Below are 18,196 nucleotides of genomic sequence, written 5' to 3' on the forward strand. Positions count from 1 at the left end.
CAGGCTTATCCAGGCTCTACATCATACGGATTATTACCCAGTAGAGTCACGGGTATTTCAGACGTTCACATGTGTTGTAGGCACTCGCTTGACCCGACACTTCGTCCCGGGTTTGGAAATCTGTGTTCAATATTACTATGATCAAGGCTGATACACGAGTGGAGCTAATTTGACATTTGATGCGCCGAAGATTGAAGAAAATATTGGAAACAGAAGATAACAGAAACGGTCGTCACCACCTGACTTCAGCCACTCGGGGGAGGGCCCAGGGCAGAGCCAAATTTACTCGTCGGCAGGCGACGTGAAGACAGAGAATTGGCCACCGGCGCCGGCCCAGTTCAACTGCTTTCCACGGACGGCAGTGTTGTCGATGATGGTGGCAACTTCGATATCATCCTGGGTACCCTGTCCAGTCTGGTACGTAGCAGAGAAGCCCCAGGACCACGCACGGCCATCGGCATCAATTGCAAGGCAGTGATCGGAAGCAGCTGAAACCACCTTGGCCTTGACATCAGGAACCGGGGTGGGTTCAATCAGAATGCGAGGACGTCCACGTGCATCCTTGATAACTGCGTCGTCGTGAAGAGTATCGATCTTCAAGCCACTCTGGAAGCCGTCCAGGCGGCCCCATACCAGGCACTGACCATCCTCAGTCCTTGCAATGGAGTGGTGAGCGCCACCGCAAAGTTGGGTGATACCCTGACCGGTGAGCGACTCGACGACGGTGGGCTGTACAATTGCAGCCTCGTCATCACCAGCACCATCGCGAATAGCTGTTGCGCCGAAGCTGTTCAGGCCCCAGGCATAAACCTTTCCGTTTGCGTGAACCGCAAAGGAGTGGTAAGAGCCACAGCCAATGTGCGCGATATTCTTCGGGAGCCCAAACTCTCGAGGGATCAATCCATGGAGCTTGTTGCGCTCAATGATGCGGCGGCCGAGCTGGTTTTGTTGTCCAGAGCCCCACGAGAAAACGCTACCTTTGTCGTTCAGCGCAAGGACGTGGTTCGCGCCACATGACAGGTACTTGATCTTCTTCAAGGGCGAAATGAGAATTGGAGTGTTCTGAACCCGATGGGTGGTGTCAAAGCCGAGAATTCCGTCGTTGCTCTGAACGAAAAAAAAAAAAAAAAACATGGTTAGCGCGAAGCAGGAGCAAATAGGATATAGCGTTCAACCTACTCGGAAAGTTCCCCAGCCATAGACCTGTCCATCGTCCGTAAGAGCAAAGCTTGCGCTATCCGCAGCGGCCACTTGAACAAAGACCGTCCCTTCAGGGAATGCGCCAGAAGGAATTGCGGTAGGAGTGGACTCGACTGGATTCAACCCACTATCTTCATCATCCGAGTCAGAGTCGCTGTTGTCCTCAATATCCTTGTAGCCGCCATTCCAGGTGGTGTCCCGTCCCAAAGCACCTTGGTCGTTCACACCCCAGGTGAAGATCTCGTTGCGGTGGGTCAAGGCCACGCAGTGCATGCCGCCAACAGCAATTTGAACGACACCCACCTTGTCGGCCGCTAGGAGCTGGTTCAGACGTGGCCTCTTCACATCAATGACGTTTTTAGCCGTGCCCAGGCCCAACTCGCCGGAGCTTCCCTCACCGCAGACATATACGTGTAGGCGAGATTTGGGGGCCTCGTTGATGATGACCTTAGCCTTAGGAGCCTTGAGCGCTCGGGACTGGGTGACGCGAGGTTTCTTCACTGGGCGAGACTTCTCCTCCTGCTCGCGCGGCTTCTCTTCTTCGTCGGAATCATCGACCTTGCGCTTCTTCGAAGCAGATGTGGTAGGTGCCGTAGTCTTCGTTTTACGCGACTTTTCAGTGAGCTCTTTCTTCACTGTCTCCTCAGTCGACATCTTCTTAGATCGACGGCCGGTCGCAGCAGGCTTCTCGGGTTTGGCAGCGGGTTTGGCGGCAGCCTTTGCCGGTTTCTTGGTAGTAGCCTTCTTGGTGGCCTTAGCTGGGGCCTCCTTAACCGGAGCAACCTTCTTAGCTGGGGCAGCCTTTTTAGGAGGCATTGCGAGGAATGGGAATGTAACGGAGGAATTTAGGGTTGGACAGGGTAGGAAGGGAAGACGCGACAAGACAAAGGAAAGCGCCAAGGCCGGGAAAAAAAAAGGAAAAGGTAAATAATGAATAATGCGGCATTCCCGGCCTCCCGAGACTAGAGGAAGAAGCTCTTAGTTGAACCTCGCGAATTATAATAGTCCAGTTCATAATAGTAATTGCATTTATTCTAAATCATTCCTCATTACGTGTAATTATTCCCAGTGTCCGCAATCAAACAATCATGGGGTATCTTGTGCGCGGATCTTACCACACATGATAACGTTTTGTCCTAACGGCGTCCACTTCACATCGCGTGGATTCAGAGCTGCATTGGGTTTACCCTCTTGGTCCAGTTTGGAATCGGGACTGACTCCGACACCCCCACGACCGAGATACGTTGGGGCCACGGTGACGATGATAGAGTCGATGAAGTTTGTATACTCCGGGTTGAGTAGTTCGCTCAAAACGGTGCCACCCCCTTCAATCATGACGCTCTTGATACCCTCTGAGGCCAAGGCTCGGAGAACGGCCTCCCATCGTAGGCGCCAGTGCTGGTTATATTCCACAATCCGCAGAAAATCCCCCCCGTAGCCTTTGAGCATCATCAATCTCTGCGGGTTGATCTGAGCGCCAGGTGACACCACCACCCACGGCGCTTTTCCTTTCCCTTCAACGGCTGTTCGAAGCATTCGACATTCCGGATGAATGGGCCAACGGCCCATGGGGTCGACAACTACCGGGCGTGGTTGCCACATCCTGCCCAGTCCGCCAAACCCTCCAGCTCCTTCGAGGCGGCAGTTCAGTCCCGGGTTGTCTGCAAGGACGGTCCCAACACCAATTAGAATTGCGTCATGGCGAGAGCGGAGGTAATGGGTCATCAATTTTGCCTCTGGTCCTGACAATACCGTCTGCATCCCCGGGCATAACGATATTTTCGAGTCCATCGAAGACGCATAGGAGAGCGTGACATGGGGAAATTCGCGTTTCTCTGAGTGGTCGGGAAGGTAAGGCTGAAGAAATTCGAGGGAGAACAAGGGGAAAGATAGAGTATCCGGTGGGAGCAGAGGGGATGACCCCGACTGAGCGGGCTTTTGTTGTGTGGCGTCATTGGCACCATCTGCATTCTGGGACTTCACAATCCCATGTCCTTTCTGGTATTCGTAGCCCTCGTGAGGAACAAGCTTAACCTCGGGGTTTTGTATGCGCCACTTGGCAGAGACGTTGCGCACGTCCGTCACGGTCAGGAACCGACCTCCTGCTTCCTGAAGCTTATCCGGTTCCTCTTGGAATTTGGTGAAGATCGAAGAGGGCAAATAACCTTTCACGGATTCCTTCCTTGCAAATTCCATAAGTCCAGAATTGCGCTTCACTCGGTCAATGTAGTCGAGGTCATGAGTGTGGACACTGCTGCTCCCGGGGGTTCTCGCAATCGTGACCGTCGAGTACGCGCCTTCAAAGCGAACAACTTTGATCTGGAAGTTGCACATACCCCCTTCTCGTACACGTTTCTTGCGAGGACGTTTTCCTTCAGGTAGGGGACGTGTATCAGAAGTGCGATGTGTCGGACGTCGTAACCGACACATATAGTAATCGGTGGTACAGTGACCTTCCTTGCTTGCGTTTGACCTTTGCTTCACCCACACATTATCGATAAATGGCCAGTATGTTTCGAATTCCTCGAGGCTGATTTCGATCGGGTCTCGGCATTCGAACAAGACTCGGCGAATCCTGGACAGATTCGGCGGGTTGTTGAACATACTAGGAACAGACTCCGCATCAGCGCCCGGAGTTCTCGGCTGGGTTTCGCTTGTTTCATAGGATGCATCGTGAAGGGGAGAATCGTGGACCTCGCTCTGTCTAGCTTGCTTCTCAAGCGCGCCAAACAGGTTCATGGGTGGTGTGATATCCTCGTCCTGTGGATGGTCGTTATTCATTATATCCTCTCGCGCGAGCTCCGAGACAACTTCGGCCTCATTTTCCGCATTTTCCAATTCATTTCTTGTTCGTCCGTCTTCATGTCGTGGGGAAGCCGAGCCATTCGTCGATGCCATCGCCTGCGGGCTCGAGGTCGACGCGCGGGAGACATGGTCCATGTTGTGCAAGAACCAGCGACACACGCCGGGATAAATCAGTGGATTCCCGATCGTGAGCGGTGGTACATCTGGGCGAATGTGGACTCCATCAGTGGTCAAGATGAAAGTGGGATCTGCGGACGTGCAATGTTATCTCGAAGAAATCCCCAGAGGCTTGGCACACGCGGCACGCATCCGCGGAACTCGTGTGGGGACGATACTTGTATTCTATGTTGCCGTAGACCTTTTTCGATATTGATGTTTATTTCATGCCCCCATTATTGTGCTCAAGGTTTGGTTTGATTATTAGTAGTTACGACCAGAATTGAAGACACAGTCTACCTCGCCGACTTAAAAGTTCATCATGCAGTTATATACCCACGGTCACTTGGCTCCTTGAAACTACTCGTTTATTCCGAGTCCTCTGACTGAACAATTGCAACACTACGAAATGAGCATAGACATACACGGTGAATGAATCGTCAAATACTGTATTATCTAAGAAAGGTACACGAAGAGAGCTCATCTGCAATCTAATATGCCCCAATGTCTGCCCCAGCGCGGGCGAGGGCCTCGTAGACCTTTGGTGGGAGTTTGTATTTAACCATTCCAGAGAAGACCATGAGATCCTTCGCCATGTTTAGCAACTGTTCTGCAAATCCATGATGCATGTCAGTCTCATAGGGTCCCGAGACTTGTTTATGACGTTCTTGGCCAATGCATGCAATACTCCACATGATAACATGTCCAATATTGCGCGAAATGATCTCCGGGAAAGATGAGAATGCCTGAGCAACACTCCGAATATATGGCATAGAGCCTTGGGCTTGCAATGGAAGGACTCCCAGTCGGTCAATGTGCTGTTTTGCATGTTAGCTTGGAGGACGCGGGTGACTTGGAGTGGGAAAAACACTTACGTCGAGGGCGGGCGCCCATCTGCCTGCTTCAACCTCCATCTTAGCTTCCATCATGCGAAGGAGGAGTCCACAAGCGTCCCGATTAATCTGGCGGATCTTATCGAAGTACATCTGGTTGGAATTGTAGAGACCAATCATGTTCTTGCCCAGAATGACGGGATCGTCCACCGTGGTCAAGCTAAGACTGCTTCCAGGCGCCACAGTGTCTGCTTGGGTCTGCTCGACTCTGGGTCGCAGAAGTTGCAGCTTCGGCATGGTTCCTCCCAGCTCAACCGCAATGGCATCCGACAGGGCCCGGTTCACAATATCAATCACACGGTCGTAGTTCTCAGCCAGATGATACAAAAGCACTGCATCGGTGATTAAGCCTTTGTCGTCGGCCACGCCAGCGGCTTGAATGGTGATGTTTTTCAGGAAGTCTTGCTGATCCACTAGGTTGATCAAATCAAGACGCTGTTCGATGGCGCCCTTGATTCTAGTACCATTTGCATGAATGTCGCCCAGCAGCTTGGCGAAATCCCTAGTCTCGAGGATGAATTCTCGCAAGGCCTCGTGACAGACTGATGATTGAGACTTGCCTAGAGCGCCCGGTAGATCCGCGTTGAGACAAATCAAGGCAAAGTAGTCAATGGCGGCTTCAACATTGCCAGTGCGGAACTCTCGAGTGTATTGAGTGATGAGATACCCGAAATTGATCTGGGGGTATTGTTTCACAGTGAAAGAAACTATACAAAATAAGAACAAAGCGACGTTAGTGATTCAAATTCTGATGATTAGAAGCTTAACAGCTCGTTAAAGGGATTCGGTGGAGTTGCTTACGGATTTCTTCTCCAGAAGCGTAGAAGTCCGACACACGCAGGAGACCATAGTACGCCAATGCAACGGCGAAATGGACTGCAGTGACCGGCGAATAAGTTCCCAAATAGGCCACAGCCTGCTCGAACATTCCTCCCAGGATCTGGAGCATGAAAAATGTTCCATGTCCGCCCGGTCCATCCTGGTTCTTGTTGAAATGTCTTTGTCCAATTTCAGTGATATCGGTCTGAATGTCTTCCAGACCAAAGACATCGCCGGCTACCTCCTCAGAGCGATCATCCTCTCGAGCGAGACTGAATTGCAACCACATGAAGTCCTCAACGGTTTGGTTCACACCATCCAAACGGCGGCGGGAGAGGTCGCAGCGGCCAATGATCTTGTAACAAATCATCCGATAGGGGTCAACGGTGTTGTCGGGCGCATTTCGCAAACGCTGCTGGTACTCGCCATTGATCTTCTGCTGCAAATCCCGTGGAAGTCGCCTGTTTTGAGCGTAGGTCGTCATGTAGGTCACGAATTTATGATCCAAAGACCGGAACCCGGGATCTTGGCTCACGTACTCGGCCGCCTCGGTGACAAAGCCGCACCGAAGGAGGCAGAAGATGAGAATCCAGCAATAGTCTTGCCCGACCATCTGCAATTCCGTTCCATCTGGAGCAAGGTCTTTTCTCGTGGCACGAACGCGGATGTATGCTCGAATCTTGTTGATCACGGTGGGAATACCACCTAGTTGTGCCTCGCGCAGGTTCTTAGAGATGACATTCTCCACCTCCTGGAAGAACGTGTGCTCAAGGTATCCCCTTGAGCCTTCAATAATCTGCTTCTTCAGCTTGGTTCCGTTTTGAGCTTTGGATGACTCTTCCAGATACTCAGTGGCAAACTGTCGTTCCTTCACAGCACCCGGGTCTGATGTGCTGGTTATAGCCGGATTCTCATGGATGATTCGGATCAAAGCTTGATAAGCATCGAAGAGCTGCCGAGGTGCCTAGACAGTATGTTTAGCGACATTAGGTCAAGGCGAGGAATTTAGGAGTCTTACATCACCGCCATTTTGCAGTTCAACTTGCGCGAACTCATGAAGGATGGGGTAGGCTTGTCCTTGTAGCCTAGCCACGTTCAGATTCTGAACCCTTTCAGCGTAATTGCCCATCTTCTCTCGCAAGAAGCGTAGGTCGGGCGACGGTGCAGCCAGCCCTTCATTTCGTTCCGACGGGTCCTCGAAGAGTTGTCGACTGGCCAAGCCAGTTCCTGGTGTACCAATAACGGACTTGTCCAAGGCAGAGCGGCCAAACACACTGCGGCGGGATGCACCCGAAGGCCCATGGGCTTGACTAGCACCCCCCTGTTTAGATTGTCTGGCCGATCGACCGAAGGCTCCCCGAGTTGTCGACCTCATGTCTCCCGTGGTGGATCCATCCTTTTGGGAAAGTCCAAAGTGCTGGAAAATCTTCCGACGTTGGTCCTCCCAGTCCATATCTACTTTCTCTTCCAAAAAGATATCGAAATCTCTCTGGGCCCGTGAGAGACTCTCCGCAATCATCACCTGGCGGCCACGCTGCTGAATGTTTCTCAAAAATCTCTGATTATCAGGGTCGAAGCCGTCAGTCTCTCTTGCTGTAGCTAATGATGCCTGTGGATCCAGAGAGCGGAGGTCTCGTAACGCCCGCCCAGGGGAGATGCCAGACGATGCGAGTAGATAGCGGCTATATGTATCAGAAACAAGAAGTTAGCCAAGGACATATATTAACAGTCTAAGCATGCCAACTTACGCCTTTGTACCATTCTGCTGGGGATCTTTGCTCCCCGATGTACCCAGCTCCCTTGCCTTTCTTCGGATATCATCAAGACCTAATTGCAGGCTGGGAACATCCTCGAAGTTTCCGTTACCGTTTTGGCCAGCAGTAGACAGTGGTCGCTTCTTCCCGCGCTCCAGTAAGCTATTGAAAAAAGCTGGCTGGGTTGCCTGGGCCGAAACTCGTCCTTGAGCCAATCCGGAGCCATTCTGGGTCTGCCCTAGCATAGAAGACTGGGCAGGTTGCTGCTGAGGCTGATGCTGAGGCTGGGGTTGGGGTTGGGTTTGACTGAAGAGAGAAGAGGTCTGCGCGGCCTGGGGAGCTGCAGCAGATGTAGTTCCAAATGTTCCTGTCGCATTGGTTGATCCGAACAAGCTGGTCGATTGAGGGGTCGAGCTCCCAAGGCCGCCTCCTCCGAAAAGAGACCCCGTGTTGGGGTTCATGATGTGTCTTCGGTACAATCACGTGTAGCGTGAGGTTTGACGTGCAAGAGTGTGTTGCTGGGGAGGGAGAAAAAAAGAGGAAGTTGCGCGCGCGATTGAGGGGATAAGGGCGAAGACCCTTGGAGGAAAACAAATAGGTCAGATTCACTGTGAAAAGTCACAGTGAGAATTTGCCTTTGAAAAATGGCCCCAAGATTCAAGAACCTCGAAGGGGACTGAAGAAGCTCAAGCTATGCGAGCCCAAACAATTCCGTCCCGGAGGACGGACAATGGATCTTCCGCAAATGTGCCTGCGTTGGCCCATTCTACTTGTCTGGCCCAGGTTTTTTCTCGAATTACACTGACGCCTTTCTTTCTCTTTCCGCTGCACGGCAACCTTTTTGTATTTGACACGTTCTTTCCATTCGGGTACGACAATGCCTGCTTTTCAGTCCAAAACCTTTCGCCGGGCCACTACGGCATCGTCCTCGCTGGGAGAACGGATCGGCGCCTTGTATCGAGCAAGACTTTCTCAGCACCCTTTCCTCCTCTTCGGACTTCCATTCATTGCCGTCATCGTGGCTGGCTCCTTCGTGCTGACTCCCGCGGCGGCTTTGCGATATGAGCGTTACGATCGGAAAGTCCAGCAAGTCAGCCAAGACGAGGCTTTCAAACTCGGTCTCAAGGGTCCTGATGGAGAAGAGGGAATCAAGCGGAACCCACGGAGGAGAGTTGTCGGCGATGAGCGCGAGGAGTATTATGTATGGAGCTTTCCCAGCATATGGGCTACAACCGAGGTTGGGTGAGATACTGACTATGCTTGCAGAGGCTGATGGCTAAGGACCTGGACGACTGGGAACAGAAACGGGTACAGAGGTTCAAGGGCGAGCCGGATGGGAGGATATAAAATGGGACGCCGTATAGCAATCGAGTAGCGGATTTAATCAAGGCTGCAGAACCCCCGATTATGCACGCCAAACTTCTTCAGCGCTCGCCTTGCACTTGCACCTATACATTCCAACTTCCAGCCCGCAGGACTCATCGCTATAGTCGACGTCAATCGTGGCTCTGGGAAGCATTTTGATCGCTAAAGGGGATCGAAGCGCTCGGGTCACTAGGGTTTGCAGCAAGTGAGCTCATCTTAGTGGCCTAAGATCATACTGATAAATCTCGATTTTACCGTGGCCCGTCATGTTGACGTGTGACTGTGGAGAGCCAGGGATTTCTGCGTGGCTTGAATACCGGCTTCAAGTGCTTGAAGTCATTATCCCGAGAGGGTCGGTGCCATCATTATGACCCCCACCCTTCGAACTTGCCTTGATAGATCTGGTAGGGAGGCTGGTGGGAGATCAGCTACATCTCTCACCTGTACATCTGTGATACACTTATAAAGAAGCATCAGTCATTGTAAGATTGACATAATATCCCCGATGGTCGACTACCTAAGTGCGTATTTGGGCTATTTCGGGCGGGGGGAGGACACATTGAACAGGCCGTGGACAAGAAGTCAACAGATGCCACGAAAACTTGAATGGCGTACCTGCTATCGTAACACTTTTGACCCCATGTGTTCGCAGCCTTGAAAGGGGTCAAAAGAGGTAAGAGAGTCAAGTACATAGTGATATAGTGAACCGAGGGTTGGAACCCGTGATCCCCACACATAACGTCATGCGGTTCTCGAAGCCCCGATTTCATAATCATGGAATGACACCACCGATTCTTCTGATATCAGGTTCCATCCCCCTTCATTGGTCGTGGGTTTGGCTGGACCCTTTTCGCCTTCCTCTTTTTCCCCCTCTCTTCGACCGTCGACTTGGTTCCATCTAACTGACGTCAGTCGGCTTACCCTGTCTTTCAATCTCTACCTTTATATCGCAATTGTGCATCGTTCCGATCCGATGGTGTCTTGATCTGATCTTTTCCCCATAAGTCATTCGTATCCGCGGTGGCCATGACGGGCGGGCGATCACCTTCTTCACCATGGGTGCAGAGTGCACAAGGATGTTCCCGCGACAGAACCGCACCCTTTCATCCAACCCTATCTCCATCCAACACTGGCCTGCAATCCAGTGGTGAACGGTCCAGTCCCAACTACTTTGGCATCGCCGTTGAGAACTCCAACCCATCCACCTCAAGCCCGGGTCTGCATACTCAGAAGAACTGGGGCTCATTACCACGGGCACATTCGGCCCTCCCCAGCCCGAAACTACATCTGTATTCACAAGAGTCGGTGTCGGAAGGCCTGGTAAATTTGCTAAGAACCGAGTCGAAAGTCGATAAGGGACGCCGAGAATCGGCCTTTCAGGGCCGTCCTTCGAACGGCGATGGACACACGGCCTCAATGGAGTCCTATCATGCGCATCCTCACGGACAAAATTGTGAGGCCACTAGCCGGGTACAGGAACACTCCAATGGGCGTGGGCCGACGATGACGAAAACCACGGCTACCTCCCCACAAAGTAAGTCCAGAATTGCCCTGAAAATTCAAGCAAGGAACTAATTCACTGCTCGAAAAGATTCTTTGTCCGGTTCATCTCAGTGGATCTCCGACGAGCAGTGCGCTCACCTACTTCAAAGCTCTTCGCAGGATATTCTGTTGCTGGATGTTCGCCCTTACGCCCATTTTTCGCAGGCCAATATCAATGGATCCTTGAATCTCTGTATCCCTACCACTCTTCTCAAGCGTCGCTCTTTCGATACCCAAAAGCTTGCAGCCACCTTCACAAGCGACGCTGATAAGAAAAATTTCGGTCGCTGGAAGGAATGCAAAACAATTATTGTCTATGATGCAGCCACAACCGACGTTAAAGACGCTGTACCGCTCCTGAACGTGATCAACAAGTTTCAAGCAGAGGACTGGAATGGTCAAGGACTGGTCTTGCAAAATGGCTTCAAGGGCTTTTCTGATCGGTTTCCTCGCTTGATTCACCGGCCACAATTGCGGACTGAAGTTTCTCCAAAGAAACGTTCTCCAATGAGCCTTGACATTCACTCGATTGCTCCTGTTGTTGGAGGGTGTGCTCTTCCGGACTCATCCTCGGCGGCGAACCCATTCTTTGGCAATATCCGTCAGAACATGGATCTCATGGGAGGCGTTGGACAAATCCCTCTGAAAGTCCCAGATCATTTGTCCGAAGCCAAGAGACAAGGTCTTCCTCCTTGGTTGCGAGAAGCTGCCGACATCAAGGATCAGGGCCGAATAGTCTCAGAGAGGTTCTTGGACCTAGAAAAAAGAGAGTTGAACCGCATGAAGCAAGCGTTAACGTACGAAGGAAATTCAGCTTTGGCCGGCAGCGCCTCAAAAAATACCGCGTCGCCGGCATTGAAAAGGGCACCAAGAACCGTTACAACGATATCTATCCCTTCGACCATACCCGAGTTCGGCTGGAGGGGATCCCGTCGGGTGCTTGTGACTATGTGAACGCAAACCATATCCAGGCAGAGCTTAGCAACCGGCGATATATCGCCACCCAAGCCCCCGTACCAGACACATTCAATGTAAGTATCTCCTCCTCACTTCTTTCAGGTCGCACCACTGACAACACCTATCAGGACTTCTGGCGCGTAGTATGGGAGCAAGATGTTCGACTGATCGTCTCGCTGACTGCCGAGCTCGAGCGAGGGCAAGTGAAGTGTCATCCGTTCTGGAGATCTGGAGATTATGGGCCTTTCTTGGTCAAGACTTACTCGGAGAGGTTCATTCATGTCGAGTCCAAGGGACGGTCAACCGACCCTACGGCGAAGAGCCCTTTGCCATCGGATGCACCGCCACAAAGTACCGACTCCTCCAATGAGAATCCCGTCATCATTGTGCGACACTTCAGCCTCTATCACACTTCTTTCCCCTTCCAGCCACTTCGAGATATCACGCAGCTTCAGTATCCTTACTGGCCTGACTTCGGGACTACTTCACAGCCGACACACCTTCTCAACCTGATTGAGCAATGCAATAAGGTTATTCGCTCCACCAGCACTCGAAGTTTTGGGAGTCAGCATCCAGAGCCGAGTGGCCAGCGGCCGGTCCTAGTCCATTGCAGTGCGGGCTGTGGTCGCACGGGCACTTTTTGTACAGTTGATAGTGTGCTGGACATACTGAAAAGCCAGCGGTCGCAGAACTCAGGCGCTAATGAGTCCTCTGAATTGACTTGTGATACCAGCCTGGACCTCATAACGAAAACAGTTGAGGACTTTCGAACCCAGAGGCCTAGCATGGTACAAAACCTTAGTCAATTCGTTCTCTGTTATGAAAGCGTCCTCGAATGGCTTGTCTCTCAGACAGACAAGAGTGGATGATGTCGAACCCTTGAACGATAGCAGATACCCCTATTTATTTCGACTCATACTCTTGATTGCATTTGTGGGAGTTCGGGCCTGGGTAATTTACTGGATAGATGCATCGAAGCAAACGAATTTCCGCGTCTCTTCAATATGTTTCTTCCAAACCCTGTAGAACCCTTCACACTCCTGGCCCTCGTCACTGTCTCCCAAATCAAGGTTATTTCTCATTTTTATATGCATCTTGTAGGAAGAAGCGCATGGGCAAATAAGTCAAGGCTGCCTCTCGCTCCGCCATCTGTGATACCTCAACTACGGACTTCCAACGGCAACAACACAAATTTAAACAGGCCAGGCCTGCATGCTTAGAAATAGAATATTTCTTTTAATCAAGATTTCATCTTGTTTCTCTCAAATTTATTTCAGATCAAAAGTGCCTAAGAAAGAACGCGTTACACTAAAAAACACAAATTGACCCAAAAGAGCGTGAGCGATAGGGCCGGATGGTTGTGATCTGCGCTTAGGATGAGTTCCAGTTCCCTCAATGGTTCGCGTAGCCCGCTTCCTTTCCCAGTCGAGGTGCCTTCAGTGTCCCAGATGTCGAGCGAACTCTCGACTTCCAGCGTGTCTACGTGACGATCCGAAAATAAGTCTATCGGCTCCACTATTCGTGTCTCTGCCTACGATCCAAGGCAACAGGAGGCGCGTGCGCCGCAAACACCGACTCTATAAAAACCCATTACCGCCTCTCGCAATCCCCAGTCAATTCCGAGATGCTTCTCACTCTTCCCATCGAGCTGGTCCGGCTAATTTTGCGAAGCTGCGATCCTCCAACCTACCTGCAGACGGCTTTCTGCAACCACCTTCTTTTCAGCATTGCATCACAGAGCCGTGATCTGATTCTCCATCAGTTGCATCAGAGTCCTGGTCGGAATGATGGAGTTGAGTCTCTAACAACATATGAGCTTTTCCGAAATTTAATGACCCGAGCCTGTCAGGAGTTGTTTGGTATTGAACATGATGGAGATCGCAAGCTCTTCGATTTCCAAGGCCAAGTGATCGACGGCCGAGCATCGACACTAGAGACTGCAGGTACTCGGGACCGGGTGCTGCTTGCCTTCCAAGGCCATGGGACAGTCTATTTTCTCACGGTACGCGATAGAGGCTTGATTCTGGAACGTCGAGTCGAGTTGCCTGCGAAGTGCTTCGGAAACGTCCAGATTCTTCATACCGCCTTTGATCCTCACGGTATCTATGTACTTCATCGATTCAAACCACTCATTGATCGAGATCTGGATACCGAGCATCCTTTCGTCAAGCGGGCCTTGAAATCCAATGCTCATGGAAAAATCTTCCTGTCTTACCATGAACTGAAATCGACAACGAAAAGAATTCGGCTCTATGCCTTTCCTGACCATAAGGACTACGAGCCTCTTGCTCTGGCTGTGCACGAGAGAAAGTTTGCCATATCTTGGCAACACTTGAATCATTCCCATGATCATCAAGTTGTGCATTACGATGCATCTTACGGAGGCTATGACAAGGAGGGCGAGGACAACGAGCTGGAGAGTCGAGAGACGGGGGATCCTACGGGGGATCCTCAAATCACCTGTTCGTTTCAACCTCATACCAAGAGGACCCGGAATTTGCAAACTGACGCTACTAGGTTCTCCCTACGATTCTTTCGTTCTCACAGAGGTGAACGACCAGGGGCCTAGCGACGCCGCACTGGAAGGGAAAGGACCAACTGTGAAGTTGGCCTTCAACGATCGAGGCTACCAAATGCTCCACTATTACAGAGCTCATACCCTCTATAGCTCTTTTCAAAGAATCCGCTTTCTCCCGGGGATGGGCGAGCACCCTGGCGTGCGCGATAATGCATGTAACGTGCAGTTCTCGGACTCACTCACTTTGAATTTCTCAATCGGAATACCCTTTTTCGGTACCCATCAACCCGATGCTGAGACCCAGGGGCTGCGTTGTCGTTGGAAATACCTCGCTATAGGGATTGCGACCCACAGGGTGGAGCATTGGACCGTGGCATGCCTGCTAAAGTCTGAAGCGGCCTGTATGGCTATTACCTGTGGGCATGTCCTAAACCTTGACCGTGGGAGACGGTATGGCTCTTGGGAAATCATGGCGCAGCTCGGAGGATTCCAAGAATCGAGCACTTCGCACGGATCTCTTATTGCAGCTTCGACTCGCGGCACTCGTATCGCCATTGTTAGCTGGAAGACCGTTCATATCTGGTCGCTGGAGCCGAATGTGGTAATCGAAGGCGAGGACGACTTCTACCCCCAGTCGTGGCAATCACCCTATGGCTTTCCGGAGTTGAAGCCTGCTACAGTCCAACTCGATGCTGTCTGCCACCAACTGCGGTTTACGGATAGCGAAGACGAGCTCGTTGCCATCACTGACCGAGGGCTCCTAGTCATGAGTCTCAGAGTCAATGGGAAGGGAGTACGGGTTGTTGATAGTCGAAGCGATTGGATCGTGGATGAAGAGATCGGGCAAACTGTAGCTGGGTGATTGAAGGAAGCCGACGAGAAACCTCGAAGCAGAGGGATCGCTTGATTTGTCCCTAGACATGGAGACTGCATGATACCAATTGCATAGCGTTGCTTTCGATTAAGTCGCATATCTCGTGATATGCCTCGCCCGCAAATGTCAGGAAAGGGATATTGAAGATTGAGGGCATTGAGTATTATTTTCTAAAAGCTGGTCTTATGACGAACCCCCCTCTGCACTACCAGACATGCTCAAGAATGCAATGATCAAGAACACCCACCAGTATCTATACGAATCATTCTTGTCAGTCCGGGAACATGTGGTTCATAGCGGGGGTAGGGGATTTTACTTCTGCAAGAAGGACTTCTCCACCACCTCCTCTGTCTTCCCTCCATCGGGGTTGACAACGACCGGGCGGTTCAGGTGTGGTTGAGCGCCGGGCTGACTCGGTACTAGCTCCACATGGGGGCCGGTGGCCTTGGTTCCTATGCTCGAGGCCACCGAGATGTGGTACACATCGCTGGCAGGACCGAGGTGAAGTCGCAGGGTGGGTCGGTTTTCACCAACTAACGAGGCAACTGAGACGAGGCTTCCAATCCATTGCTTAGAATTGGTGGGAGTCGACGTGTAGAGGCCAACTCGAACGAGGCCGTCGCGGGTATCGGTGGGTGGGTGATAGGACACCAGCTCGGACTTCAACGAGGCCGGATCGAAGGCGATACGGGCGAGAACAGATGGTCTGGCAGCCCCCACGGGCCAGTAGTAGACATCAGTCGAGATATCAGCAATGACGGAGACGATCAGGAGCGCGAGGGCGCCCAGAAGGGCGAAGAGATGCATGGTTGTGGGAGTAGAAGCGGAAGCTTGTGCTTTCGAACTGCCAGCTTTGTATTTTGCCCCGAGCGGTGGACCTCCTCGACTCCACTCCCATGTACTGTATACTTACTTCACTGTACACAGGGTTGATTCTAGCTAGATATCATATAAGCTCTGTCTCTGGTACTGAACAATGATACTATGCGATATTCTTGTCCTAAAACAGGTTCGATCCAAATTGTACAGGGACCACAAACCAACGAAATCGGTCATCTCTGCTCCGCGTTCCCCACAGGAGTTCAATGCTGTCATTCTCCCCTACGAAACTCGAGGTCTCCTTAGTTTTTTTGCCCCTCCATTCTTTCCTTCTCCCACTACTTTCGTAATTCTCTCAGTTTCTATAATTTCCACGCTCTCCGAGATAAACAGCTCGCCAGATTTGAGCTCCGCATACTCCAATTCAAGCTAGATACACGGCGGCATCATGGCCTCTCTACCATACCGTCGCCCCTCCCGTCAGGGCTCTCGACAGGCCACTAGTGACCCTCGTGAGGACCTGCAGGTGCATCTCGACCATTTTATTGGGATTGATGTGGGGACCGGTAGTGCCCGAGCTTGTATCATTGACGCCAAAGGTGACATTGTGGGCATGGCCTCTGAGAACATAGGTCTCTGGCAGCCGGAATATGGTTACTATGTAGGCCACTCTGCCCCGGGAACCCCTTCTCGTCTTACAGCCCGACTGACTTGCCCAGGAACAATCCACCACCGACATCTGGCGGTGCATTTGCGCTGCAGTGCAGCGTGCCATCAGTCAGCACAACATTAGTCCCGAGACCGTGCGTGGGATAGGCTTCGACGCCACCTGCTCCTTGTCCGTTTTCAATCATGAAACGGACGAGCCAGTCTCAGTGACGGGGCCCAGTTTTGATTCGGACCGTAACGTGATCCTGTGGTTGGACCACCGTCCAGTCGACGAGGCCGCCAAGATCAATGCCACCAACCACAATCTGCTCCGCTATGTCGGCGGGAAAATGTCGATCGAGATGGAGATACCCAAAGTATTGTGGCTGAAGAACCACATGCCCAAGGAACTATTTGACAAGTGTACATTTTATGATCTGGGTGATGCCCTTACCCATATCGCGACTGGCAACGAGAAGCGCAGCTTCTGCAGTGTGGTTTGCAAGCAGGGATACGTTCCTGTTGGTGTTGATGGCAGTGTCAAGGGCTGGCAGGAGGATTTCCTGAATGACATTGGTCTTGGGGACCTGACTGAGGATAACTTCAAGCGCATGGGCGGTGTTGACGGGGTGGTGAGCCTTGTTTCTTAATAGCCTAGGACAACTTCGCTAACCGGTATTTCCTTTAGAACGGTGACTATCTGAGCGCTGGTGAGCTCGTCGGCCGTCTGTGCGAGAAGGCCGCTGCAGAACTCGGACTGCCGGCTGGTATTGCCATTGGCAGTGGCGTTATCGATGCCTATGCCGGCTGGATAGGAACTGTGGGGGCCAAGGTTAATTTGGGTCCCAGCCAGTTGAATGATGAGGTGGCCAAGAATGATAAGGCACAGGCTTTCTCTCGTCTGGCTGCCGTTGCAGGTACTTCGACCTGCCACCTGGCCATGTCGCCCGATCCTCTCTTCGTATCTGGTGTCTGGGGTCCCTACAAGGACACAATCATTCCTGGATATTGGATGGCTGAAGGTGGTCAGTCGGCGACAGGAGAGCTCCTCAAGCACGTTATTGAAACCCACCCTGCGTTTAACCAGGCTACCTCCATCGCCGAGTCATACCATGCCAATATCTACGAATACTTGAATGAGCACCTTAAAGAGATGGTGCAAGACCAGCAGGCACCGTGTGTGTCCTACTTGGGCCGACACTTCTTTTTCTATGGTGACCTCTGGGGCAACCGTTCCCCCATCGCCGATCCCAACATGACCGGCTCCATTTGCGGTCTGACCAGCGATAAGACTGTCGACGGTTTGGCGATCTACTACTACTCGACATTAGAGTTCATCGCATTGCAGACTAAGCAGATTGTTGAGACCATGAATGAAGCAGGCCACAGTATCACTTCGATCTTCATGTCAGGCTCACAATGCCAGAACGATATTTTGGTTGGTCTCATTGCCTCGGCTTGTAACATGCCGGTTGTGATCCCCCGATACATCCATGCGGCGGTGTGTCACGGTGCAGCCATGTTAGGAGCCAAGGCTGCTAGTGCTGATTCTCAGGGCAAGACTGAGGACCTGTGGGATATCATGGACCGCATGAGCAAGCCCGGTAAGAAGGTAATGCCGACTGAAGATGCAAAGGAGAGAACTCTGTTGCAGGCCAAGTACAAGGTCTTCTTGGAACAGTGCTATAAGCAGCAGAGCTACCGTCAGCTTGTTGACGAGGCTATAAAAGGGTGGAGCTCGGCTTAGGCCAATAATAGGATGATGCACATGATAGATGCTTTAAGGATCGAGGATAGATCATATAGCATTCATTGTACTGCACCAGTTATGACCGCAGGGGTTAAA

At 51.7% G+C, this 18,196-nt stretch overlaps 8 protein-coding genes across 8 annotated transcripts; 4 read left to right on the forward strand and 4 right to left on the reverse strand.

Annotated features, from left to right (window-relative positions):
* Window positions 1–282: 282 nt before the first annotated feature.
* On the reverse strand, window positions 283–2,016 carry N7443_005568 (RCC1 domain-containing protein; the record flags this gene model as incomplete). The annotated part of the gene is made up of 2 exons (XM_056885624.1): window positions 283–1,107; window positions 1,180–2,016. The coding sequence occupies 2 exons, from the start codon at window positions 2,014–2,016 to the stop codon at window positions 283–285; spliced, it is 1,662 nt and encodes a 553-aa protein (XP_056741072.1).
* Window positions 2,017–2,286: 270 nt separating this feature from the next.
* On the reverse strand, window positions 2,287–4,140 carry N7443_005569 (RibD family protein; the record flags this gene model as incomplete). The annotated part of the gene is made up of 1 exon (XM_056885625.1): window positions 2,287–4,140. The coding sequence occupies one exon, from the start codon at window positions 4,138–4,140 to the stop codon at window positions 2,287–2,289; it is 1,854 nt and encodes a 617-aa protein (XP_056741073.1).
* A 512-nt stretch (window positions 4,141–4,652) lies between these two features.
* Window positions 4,653–8,088, reverse strand: nic96 (linker nucleoporin NIC96; the record flags this gene model as incomplete). The annotated part of the gene is made up of 5 exons (XM_056885626.1): window positions 4,653–4,979; window positions 5,037–5,761; window positions 5,856–6,837; window positions 6,892–7,555; window positions 7,622–8,088. The coding sequence occupies 5 exons, from the start codon at window positions 8,086–8,088 to the stop codon at window positions 4,653–4,655; spliced, it is 3,165 nt and encodes a 1,054-aa protein (XP_056741074.1).
* A 416-nt stretch (window positions 8,089–8,504) lies between these two features.
* On the forward strand, window positions 8,505–8,974 carry N7443_005571 (cytochrome c oxidase assembly protein COX16; the record flags this gene model as incomplete). Its single annotated transcript, XM_056885627.1, has 2 exons — window positions 8,505–8,828; window positions 8,894–8,974. 2 exons carry the CDS (start codon window positions 8,505–8,507, stop codon window positions 8,972–8,974), a joined length of 405 nt encoding a protein of 134 aa, XP_056741075.1.
* A 1,044-nt stretch (window positions 8,975–10,018) lies between these two features.
* ptpA (uncharacterized protein) lies at window positions 10,019–12,360 on the forward strand (the record flags this gene model as incomplete). The annotated part of the gene is made up of 4 exons (XM_056885628.1): window positions 10,019–10,526; window positions 10,584–11,280; window positions 11,340–11,565; window positions 11,620–12,360. 4 exons carry the CDS (start codon window positions 10,019–10,021, stop codon window positions 12,358–12,360), a joined length of 2,172 nt encoding a protein of 723 aa, XP_056741076.1.
* A 755-nt stretch (window positions 12,361–13,115) lies between these two features.
* On the forward strand, window positions 13,116–14,871 carry N7443_005573 (F-box domain protein; the record flags this gene model as incomplete). The annotated part of the gene is made up of 2 exons (XM_056885629.1): window positions 13,116–13,953; window positions 14,009–14,871. 2 exons carry the CDS (start codon window positions 13,116–13,118, stop codon window positions 14,869–14,871), a joined length of 1,701 nt encoding a protein of 566 aa, XP_056741077.1.
* A 324-nt stretch (window positions 14,872–15,195) lies between these two features.
* On the reverse strand, window positions 15,196–15,690 carry N7443_005574 (uncharacterized protein; the record flags this gene model as incomplete). Its single annotated transcript, XM_056885630.1, has 1 exon — window positions 15,196–15,690. One exon carries the CDS (start codon window positions 15,688–15,690, stop codon window positions 15,196–15,198), a length of 495 nt encoding a protein of 164 aa, XP_056741078.1.
* A 460-nt stretch (window positions 15,691–16,150) lies between these two features.
* On the forward strand, window positions 16,151–18,097 carry N7443_005575 (FGGY-family carbohydrate kinase; the record flags this gene model as incomplete). Its single annotated transcript, XM_056885631.1, has 3 exons — window positions 16,151–16,363; window positions 16,422–16,982; window positions 17,039–18,097. 3 exons carry the CDS (start codon window positions 16,151–16,153, stop codon window positions 18,095–18,097), a joined length of 1,833 nt encoding a protein of 610 aa, XP_056741079.1.
* Between the last annotated feature and the right edge of the window lie 99 nt (window positions 18,098–18,196).

The sequence above is a fragment of the Penicillium atrosanguineum genome, assembly GCF_028827265.1.
Source record: "Penicillium atrosanguineum strain IBT 20685 chromosome Unknown utg000004l_segment0_segment0, whole genome shotgun sequence".
Lineage (NCBI taxonomy): Eukaryota > Fungi > Ascomycota > Eurotiomycetes > Eurotiales > Aspergillaceae > Penicillium > Penicillium atrosanguineum.